A 10,231-nucleotide genomic window follows, 5' to 3' on the forward strand; every position below is an offset into this window, starting at 1 on the left:
CCCCATGGTCCACTTCAATTGTGCCAGATGTATGGGTGATGTGGCAATTTGTTCATGTGGAAATATTAGTTATACACCATATTGATTAGCCATGTATATTCAATCAAATAGTCCAGCCGCCTGCATTTATGTCCATGCATCTTTGTATTTTTGGATGTCTGTTTATGTCCATGCACCCTCCTACAGTCCCCAGCTTTAATTTACCACTTTGCAAACCCCATTTATGACCCATCCAATATTCAAGTAGCAGATATTTGGAGAACTATCCCAATTTTTTTTTTTTTTTTCATTCTTTAAAATCTTACAAGAAAGAGCATTGTTACAGATACAAGGACAAAGCATAATTTGGCACAATTGTTGTATTGCCATGTGATAACTATTTATTTTTATGTAAATGGCCGTGTGATAATTGTCATTGGTAAATTGACCAAACTATATCTTAACGAAGAAAGTTTTCAGTACAAGAGCATGTGCATCCACCCTTGTGTCTGTCACTCTCCTTCTCCCTATAAAAAATGACCACTCTTTGCCCCAATAGCTTGAAGGGAAGGGAAGGGAAGGGAAGGGAAGGAAAGGGAGATGCAAATTGGATGTCGTGTAGGCGTGGAAGCCACTCTCCCAAAGAAAGTAAACTCCCCCATATCTTAATTAAGGGTAGGCAAAATATAATCGAATCAATGTGTAAGTTCTTAAATCCTTCCACATATTTGAAGGGTAAGAAATTTGACATTGATGAGGTTGGTTCTTTGACCCAAAAATTAATAAATAAATATTAAAGGTGGAAAAAAATAAACCAATATTAAAAAAAAGTAGTATGTGGGAACTAGATGGAGTTGAATTACCCGTTTACTTGCTTGAGTTCATATCCCGTTAATCCTCCTACCACATTCAAAGCTTCCTTCCAACACTTTCTAGTTTCAACATCAAATGTCTCCTCATGTTTTTTGAAAGATCCTTTAAAACTTCCAGTCTGATGGCGAACATCTGTTGGCTCAACATCATCCAAGAATATTGGCAGAATTAGTTGACAATTGGATCTATCGCATCGAACAATCTCAACTTGTTCCATGAGACACCATTTGCTATCCGCATAGCCTTTAGAGAAGACGGGAATCGAGATTTTAGATCCTCTGATTGCTTCGAGGAGAGCTGATCTGATCTCTTCTCCACCACACAGTTCTTCGTTATCCATAAACACATTAATTCTTTCTCTTTTCAGAGCTCTGTGAAGGAAGCCAGTGAAGTTATTGCGTGTATCTTTACCCCTGAAATTGAGAAACACATCATAGTAATTAGTGAATGATCCAGAGGAGGAAGAGGAAGAGGAAGAGGAGGAGAAAGCCCCAATATCATGTGACGGTGCCATAAGGTTTTGCAGTTGCAGTCGCAAAGATGATGTCAAGAGGTAATGTAGTTTCAGTCTTTCCCTTTTATCTTTCTTTTTTTTCCATTAAAGCCGGAAATGCAGAACCTTTTTCTTTTTCGTGGGGATCGTGAAGTAAAATCTATTCATTTCGTGACGAACACGTAATAGTAGAAAAGGCCTTTCGGCTACGGAATCTGCCAAAGCGTTTTCCTCTAGGAGACCGCTGCTAATGGCCAAGGCTTCCCTTTGATTTTTGCAAATATAGGCTCTCTCCCTTGTAGTTACGGATAACATACAACACCCAGACCACAGTGTTCATGGTTGCTGCTACTAGGGCTCCACATAATCTGCACAGGGGAAGGAGAAGGGGAACTGGGACTAGCCACTGATGGAGGCATTGCGCTGTCAGATTTTCGGTTAGGAACTCACAATGAGAAAGCGTCAATAAGAACTCAGAAATGATTATTATTATTATTTTTTCCTCAAGGTATAAATCAATTGGGAAAATGGTTTTTATGGGGAGTGTGGTCCATGCACTTAGACACATGAAGGCGAAATGACTGACATGCCCTCTATAACTAGGAAATGACCCCTCTTTGATGCTTCCTCATGTTAGAATGTGAATTTGAAACCAAAAGTGTTTATCGAAATTGAATAGAGCCGTTTACATTGAAATTGTAAAATTGTTCAATAAATGGTTCGGTTCTAGTTTCAAGTTTAAGATCGATTAGTTAAATGGGTTGGGTTAGTTTTAACCGTTTAACCCATTGGTTTCAAACCGAATTGACACCGTGAAAATCGAACCATTGAAATTGTCAAAATCTATCCTATTAACCTATATAATGATTAAATATATGATTGTTTTAACAAAACATAATGGTTTAATTTAGGGAATAATTAAGGACCACAGAGGCTGTCCAAGAGTCTATTCAATAATTTACTCTTACTATGTAGTTAAATCCTTACTTGTTTAATGACTCATTTAATTTCATACAAGATTGAAGCATTTATCAACAAAAGCAAATTTTAGTAAATATGCTAATAAACTAGTAAATCGATTGCTAACCGTTTAGAAAACGTAGGGAATAAACTGCGATTAAAACCGACACCGTTTAAAAATCATGGAATCAAAATCATTTACTAAACGGTTGCAGTTTAAGAAGGTGCAACCATTCAGTAAATGATGTGATTTTAATTTCAACCACATAAAAAACCATATCATATACACTAAAATTGAACCAATTAACATGCTTGGAGCTCATGTGTTGCGCAAGAGACACACTCCCAGTTCCCTACGGGATACCCCAATTTTTTCTTTATTTTTTAATTCCTTCTCTTTCCTTTTTTCTTTTAAACCAAACATAGCAGGCTAGTGTCAACATCGCTGTTCAATCACATTGCCCATCATGTATAAGATAATTTATCTGTTCTCTTATCAATAGTTTTTATATTATTTCTTATGCAAAACAAAAAAATTATTATTAAAATATTAAAACATTTTATATCAAAATTGAAAATTTTAACCACAGATTCGTGATAAAATGATGATTTAGACAATATATGCAGTAAATCTAAACCCCATCATACCATCAATAACATTATCATATGACCTAAAAGTCACTTGCCTTGAAACACCTTCCAAATGCAGGGTGAAAACCCATTCATTTCCATACTTTTACAGTACTTTTTTATATTCAATTTCAAAAATCCTTATGACGAGCACTCTAGAGAATTCGTACTCAAAGAATGATCAAAATTAAAAAGAAAATGTGGAGAGGAAAATTCTTTTACAAATTATAATGGTACTCACACGGAAGAAGCTTCTTTTTTTTTTTTTTTCCTGTTAAAAGTGAGGTGCACTCTATTCCAAAGCATATCGGAGAAAGAATGCTCTTTACCTACATGGGGTCACCAACCAAAGGTAGAACAATGGGTTATTTATATCAACCCAATTAACCTTTTGATAATTGATGTCGAGACTTTAGACCCTAAGTTCAATAAAATGGTAAATTCATTCGGTCTTTCTGCTTGCCACTTATTGCTCAGGTGAGTCATGAGTATGGATTCCGAAAAAGGAAGAATTTTCGAGACAGTTTCTTCCTTTTGTAATTGGTCTATTTGGTGGGGTTAATAAAAGACATCTACTTTAATTAACACCTCTATTTTCCCTTAATAGTGCCGTGGTGGGACTATTTTTTACAACTAATAGCTGTCTAGCAAACTTCTCAGGTGAGCTTCTGAAACAAAGGATCCGATGAAACAGGCTTAAGGCTTTTATTATTGGCGGGGCCCATTTTTTTCAACCAAAAGAACTGCTAACAACTCTGGTGTTAATGTTTGAATCCGGTGTGAACCTCAAAAAAATTCTTTTTTTGGTCAGAAATAGACTTATTTAATCAAGCTTGTTTAACTCAAGGTATCCAAATTACAAACTTTAGATAACTAAGGAGTGGAGTTTGGTCAAACTGTTTTACATGTACAAAGCAAGGCCTTCCGAGTCAAGAGTCAGTCACACTGTTAATCTCCCAGAAAATATAACAGAATGAACAATTCATAAAGAAAGAGACTAAGTGCTTAATGTCATGAATTAATATTCAGTACATCGAAAGGCAGGGGAGAAGCATTAGTGGTAAGGAGAGCAAAATATTTGCAGTCCAATTCCACCTCCAAGTCATCAATATCTTCTGCAACAATAAAGAATATCACATATGAAGGCCAAGGTTTTGCCTCGAAGCACAGAGAAGAAGGAAGCTGGAATGGATATCGCTACCATGGGATTTCATAGTTACAAATCACACAACCGATGCCCCCTTTTGTATCAGTCAAAGATGCATCTGAATTCAGCTCAAAATAGCAATGCTTAGGAATGGACCATTATTCTCCGATTCGGACAATGTGAGAAGGAGTTTTATAATTATTCTACTAAGTAGAGCTAAAGGCCTCATTAAACTTCTGAAAGGGAGTCGCTCGTTCAATTGAATAACTTCCTTGGAGATTTGAGGAAAATCTTTCTACCTTTCAACCACCATCATGGGGTCATTAAAATATTTCTCTATTGAACGAAGTCAATGGCAATAATAACCCATTTCAAGCCCAATATATATACCCTTTCCAAGACCCATCACAACACAAATTACATCATGGGTCGGTCTGGTTGAGGTCTATGTTTTAACCGGAATTTGTCTTAGTTCTTGGGGTTGGTCTTGGTCCAATGTAGACATGTAAACCAATTAACCATGTTTTAAGACACTTTGGTTAAATTAAAAACCACCTAGACCAATATGAATTCTCAGAACACAACAGATTTGATTCTAACACAAGTTGAGGTTTCATCTCAAAGGCATTTCCAGAATAAGATTTTGACTTTGGGGAAGGACTTGTAATTCCCACAAACATTTCAAGTGATTTCAAGGTTCCCACTATGGGACAAATTTACTTGATTCATAGTAGGTACAAGTCATTTCCACTTCGAAAAGGGTGGGAGTCTCAAGAAAGATACAAAGGTGATGTCAAGGGGATTTGAACCTAGGTAAGATGCTTCTTGAGGCATTTTACCCACCACTACGAATCACAAATGGACCAAACCCCTTTATTGCCGATTTCGACTTTCAACATTTGAGCTGCTATAGGGAATAATGAGTTCAATAGTTCAAAAATTCAGGCCTTACTGGCATAAAAAAATCCTAATAACTTGGTTTACATGTTGCTCGTCTAGACACTACATGGTTGTGGCTCTCATGAACAGTTGGGATTCTTGATTGCATATCAGCCATAAGAGACTGCAGGCCATGACTCCGATTAATATATATCAAGAACAAATATGTATCCATCAAATATATTTTCTCATCCACTCAATGTAAAGACACTGCTCAATCAGGAGTGACGTTAGGGTCAGACAAATTAGATGAGAATCTCCAAAAAGTTTCATACGGCCTAAGCTCCAGAAGGATTATCATATATATATTTTTTTCTTCTAAATTTCCGCTGATAGATCATATATATTAAGGGTAGAAAAAAGAGTGAAGAACATACAATGACTGTTACGAGACAGATACAACTACATCAAAATCGAGTCAGCCCCACCCACCTTCGGCATTGCCATCAGCAGGAGGGACCAACTTGCAGGCAAACTACAAAACAATTATGCAGAAATACGAAACCTCGGCCTTTCTTGCGCATCTTGTTGCGACTCACTTTGCATTGATGAAGGGAAAACTATCATACGTGACGAGTCTTCCAGTGTTTCTGCTGATCTGGCTTAATAGTCCGCACTCGGATTAGCCTCTCTATATCAATGGGATATCTTCCACCAAATAGAAGCAAGAAAATACTAGAGATCAGCCACTTCTGCTGCACAAACCAAGGCACCAACCCCTTGGAAATCAAAATCACCATTGCCGTAGAATCACACTCCATCCATAGGTTACGAACTCCATGTTCCTGTGCAGAAATGAATAGAGAGAGAGCCACTTTAGCACCCAAATTTCAGCTTCAAAGCTTGTTTTAATTCCCAGAAATTTTTGGAATGAGAATAATCCTAGCTTGGTTATCTCAGAGAACACCACCTACTCCAGCTTTTCTTGGGTTTCTCAAGGAACAACCATCAACATTAAGCTAGAGGACACCAAGTTCCAGAAGAAGCACCTGCCTCCAACACTCTCTCATTCTCTTACTCATCCTCTCCTCCTCCTGTTTAGGGACTGGCTCAGATCCTTCAAGTCAAACTGTACAATTAGGAATAGAAAGCAAATGAAAACTCCAAAATTTTCCAACATTATGACCCTTCCCAGACCCAGCAGTGACGAGAGCCTCGTACGAGGAATTTTCATCCCCTCTTTTAGTCTTTTTAGGATAGTTATACCAAGGATCTAACTGGTACTCAACTACCTATCCACAAACAACAAAATGGAAAAAAGGAAAATAAATTTTTATGTTGGAGAATTCTATTTCAAAAAATATACCTCATAACCCACTAATTCAAATTTCCAGTCCACTGTGCATAAAAAAAAAATAAAAAAATAAAAAAAACCTGATTACCACCTCATCATGTCCATGTTGTTTAATTAGAATTTTAGACCAGTAAAGAACACTTCCCCAATCCCCCACCTTTTTTTTTCGCCAATTGTCGGGGATAAGTAACAAAGTTAGATTAGAATGCAAATGGAGTCTACTAACCTCATGGGTTTTGGCACCTTAGTTGGTGGCTCCTAATCAAGCTCCAGATGGACCACCTGCCTCCTCATCCACGTCAAGACGTGCTCTCTTAGTAGCCCTCAGCATTCCCTCATTTGTTGAAGGGTGGGAGTCTCTATTATCACCATCTTCATATGAAGAAGGGTAGGAAACTATCTTCATCTCTTCTCCAGCATCATCATCGTCATCGTGGTATGACCATCTAAAGAAATCTGCAACCATCCCAGCACTACTTTCTTGGTTGGGAATTTCCTGCTCAGGTTCTGTATTTTCCAACAATATGAGCTTCCAGAATTTCACTTTACAATCGTAACCACCCTTTACTATTATTTCCTCAATAGCATCTATTCCTTCCAATGGAAACCCAAACAATTCAAACCCTTTGAACTGGTGAATGTAGATCATATCTCTTTCACTAGTAAATTCAATGCTCTCAATTGTAATTTCAAAATCACACAAGGTCCTTCTTCTATCTTTTCGACGGATTGAAGCTGTAAGTTTAATTAACACCTCTTGCACATTCCCTCGATCCAATGCAAAAACAAGGCATAGAACTAGCTTGTTGTATTTCCCATCATTAACATTCAAGGAATTACTGCTTGAAAAAGGATTGACTAAAAGTGTTCCCTGGTAAAATAAGTGGAAAAGGAAAAGACAGCTCGTCAGTCATCAATTTAAGAAAATAGTTAGAAATTAATTTCCCATGTTGATGTTTTTCTTCCTTTTCTCCTTCTTTGTATGGGCCTAATGACTCTTCATGGCAACTTTTCCTTGTAATATTCTTTTTATTTCCTTTCTCTTTATTAAAAAACAGAAGAAGAAGAAGAAGAAGAAGACAGAAATGACCTTGCCAAGTATCTTCCCTGGAGCATCTGTTATGGTCTCATAAATAGATATGGCAAACCATTCCAAGGATTTAGTTTCCTCGAGGCCTCGAATCTCCTCCAACTTTTTGCATTTAAATAGACATGTTTCCCTCAAATTCTTGAGGTTTGACAAACTTGGAAGTTTCTGTAATGAAATGCAATTTACAACATCCAAGCGGGCTAAAGTCGAGGGAAGCTTAGGGAGTGACTCAATGGTGTCGCACTCATGCACGGAGAACTCTTCCAAGGATCCTGATCCCCCAAGGCCTCGAATCTCCTCCAACTTTTTGCAATTACGAAGTCTTAATTCCCTCAAATTCTTCAAGGTAGAAAAATCTGGAAGTTTCTGTAATGAAACGCAATTTCCAACATTCAAGTCAGATAAAGCCAAGGGAAGCTCTGAGAGTGACTCAATGATGTCACACTCATACAAGGAAAGCTTTTTCAAGAATATTGTTCCCCCAAGGCCTCGAATCTCCTCCAACTTTTTGCAATCATAAATTTTTAATTCCTTCAAATTCTTTAGGCTTGACAAATCTGGAAGTTTCTGTAATGAAAAGCATTTTCCAACCTCCAAGCGGGCTAAAGTTGAGGGAAGCTCTGGGAATGACTCAATGTTGTCGCACTCATACATTAAAAAATCTTCCAAAGATTCTGTTTCACCAAGGCCTCGAATCTCCTCCAACTTTTTGCAATTACTTAGCTTTATTTCTCTCAAATTCTTTAGACTTGAAAAATCTGCAAGTTTCTTTAATGAAATGCAAATTCCAACTTCCAAGTAGGTCAAAGTTGAAGGAAACTCTGGGAGTGACTCAATGGTGTCGCACCCATACATGGAAAACTCTTGCAAGGATTCCATTCTCACAAGTCCACAAATCACCTCCAACTTTTTGCAATCACCAAGTCTTAATTTCCTTAAATTCTTTAGGCTTGAGAAATCTGGAAGTTTCTGTAATGAAATGCAACTTTTGACCTCCAAGAAGGTTAAAGTTGAGGGAAGCTCTAGGAGTGACTCAATAGTGTCACACAAATACACCAAAATCACTTCCAAGGATTTCATTCCCCCAAGGCCTTGAATCTCCTCTAACTTTTTGTAATTTTGAAGTCTTAATTCCTGCACATTCTTTAGGCATGACAAATCTGGAAGTTTCTGTAATGAACTGCAATTTCCAATATTCCAGCAGGTTAAAGTCGAGGGAAGCTCTGGCAACTTTTTTAGTAACTTGCATCCATTGAGATCAAGTTTTTTGAGCGAACTCTGCCTGCAAATACTGTCTGGAAGTTCTTCAATTTTTGTCCTATGCAAATCAAGCTCAACAAGAGATTTTAGATCACCAATTGACTGAGGCAACTTTTCCAATGATAAGCACTGACCAAGAATTAGACATTTGAGAGAACCTAGCCTGCAAGTACTGTCTGGGAGTTCTTTAATTTTTGTCTCACGCAAATGAAGCTCAACAAGAGATTTTAGATCACCAATTGACTGAGGCAACTTTTCCAATGATACGCACTGGCCAAGAATTAGACATTTGAGAGAACTTAGCCTGCAAATACTGTCTGGGAGTTCTTTAATTTTTGTCCCATGCAAATTAAGCTCAATAAGAGATTTTAGATCACCAATAGATGTGTCTAAATTAACTATGCGTTTACACGCTCTAAGATCCAATCTCTCTAGGTAAGGAAACCATGAAAAATCAGGGGATTCAAATAGATGCTGACAATGCTGGAGACGGAGAACTTTTAACTTTTGGAACCGCTGCCAAACAAATAAATGAATATAAGATACTACTATCCATAACACATGGTAACAAGGTAAGACGTACAATACTATACCTGATTTTCACTTTGGGGCTTTTTTGTCCAAGCTTGTCTAATTTGGCTCCCTGATAGATCCATATAGACCAGTTTCTTGTGATAAAAGTTGTCCTGTACAGTTTCTAGACAACATCTCTTCCAACTGAGCCATCTTAAACTAGAAGGAAGATGGGGGAAGTCTGCTACAAAACATGCTACTTGAATATCGAGGAATCTTAGCTTGGACATCATCGCAAAGTCTTCCTTATGTAGGCATGCTGCAATTTTTTTCTTATTTAGGCATTTATCCCAAGGAAACAACTTATATTTAGAGCGTAGGAGGATGCCTTCAATCTTTTGAGTTCCCTGTGGTGTAAAAAAAAAAAAAAAAAGAGAGATGTAAGGAATACCTCATTGAATGTAGTTTATATTTAGCATGCTTTGTTCTCATGTACTTCATATTAATGTTTCTCAATAAGCTAGGATTAATATACATTTATATGAAATGAAATGGGCCCAAAAAAAAAAATGACATACCTTGCGTTCTTTTAATATTTCCAAGATTTTGTTACAAGACCATAACCTACTACGCTCACCAGGCTCCATCAGGTTTTCTCCGTAAACAATGCCCCTTCCCATGGCTTGAATTTGATCATGCATTCTTAGCCCATCATAGTAATCTATGCTTGGATACTTGTCATAGGATACTTTATTGGTAAACTTTATGAGGGACCTTTGAGTGAGTTTTTTTATTGCTGATACAGGGTTAAAACCACAAGCATCCCATACCGAAATTACAGTTTCTTTCCTCCATCCAACAAAAAAGCATGCAGCATCAAGAAATATAGATTTCTCATTGTCTTTTAGATTATCATAGCTTATCTTTAGTTTTTGGAGAATCTCCTCATGAGGAATTCTTTTCAAATCTTCTAACTTACTTTTCCATTCTTCTTTTTCTCTTATATCACAAAAAGCAGAACCCAACACTTCTAGAGTTAATGGCAATCGTCCT

At 37.2% G+C, this 10,231-nt stretch overlaps 2 protein-coding genes across 2 annotated transcripts; both read right to left on the reverse strand.

Annotated features, from left to right (window-relative positions):
- Positions 1 to 838: 838 nt before the first annotated feature.
- On the reverse strand, positions 839 to 1,366 carry LOC122092936 (disease resistance protein L6-like). Its single transcript, XM_042663234.1, has one exon. The coding sequence runs from the start codon at positions 1,364 to 1,366 to the stop codon at positions 839 to 841; it is 528 nt and encodes a 175-aa protein (XP_042519168.1).
- Positions 1,367 to 5,921: 4,555 nt separating this feature from the next.
- Positions 5,922 to 10,224, reverse strand: LOC122094296 (disease resistance protein RUN1-like). The gene is made up of 5 exons (XM_042665055.1): positions 9,757 to 10,224; positions 9,259 to 9,585; positions 7,406 to 9,181; positions 6,542 to 7,186; positions 5,922 to 6,253 (listed from the first exon to the last, which is right to left on the reverse strand). The coding sequence occupies exons 1-4, from the start codon at positions 9,877 to 9,879 to the stop codon at positions 6,578 to 6,580; spliced, it is 2,835 nt and encodes a 944-aa protein (XP_042520989.1). The 5' UTR covers positions 9,880 to 10,224; the 3' UTR covers positions 5,922 to 6,253; positions 6,542 to 6,577.
- Positions 10,225 to 10,231: the final 7 nt, after the last annotated feature.

Source organism: Macadamia integrifolia, chromosome 11, assembly GCF_013358625.1.
Source record: "Macadamia integrifolia cultivar HAES 741 chromosome 11, SCU_Mint_v3, whole genome shotgun sequence".
Lineage (NCBI taxonomy): Eukaryota > Viridiplantae > Streptophyta > Magnoliopsida > Proteales > Proteaceae > Macadamia > Macadamia integrifolia.

Bases quoted from the DNA above. Each gene is read 5' to 3' on its own strand.
- LOC122092936 (XM_042663234.1), bottom strand. From the start codon at position 1,366: ATGGCACCGTCACATGATATTGGGGCTTTCTCCTCCTCTTCCTCTTCC.
- LOC122094296 (XM_042665055.1), bottom strand. From the start codon at position 9,879: ATGCATGATCAAATTCAAGCCATGGGAAGGGGCATTGTTTACGGAGAA. The intron at 9,586-9,756 runs GTATGTCATTTT...TTTACACCACAG, and splicing joins AAATATTAAAAGAACGCAAG to GGAACTCAAAAGATTGAAGG. The intron at 9,182-9,258 runs GTATAGTATTGT...TTTGTTTGGCAG, and splicing joins AGCCCCAAAGTGAAAATCAG to CGGTTCCAAAAGTTAAAAGT.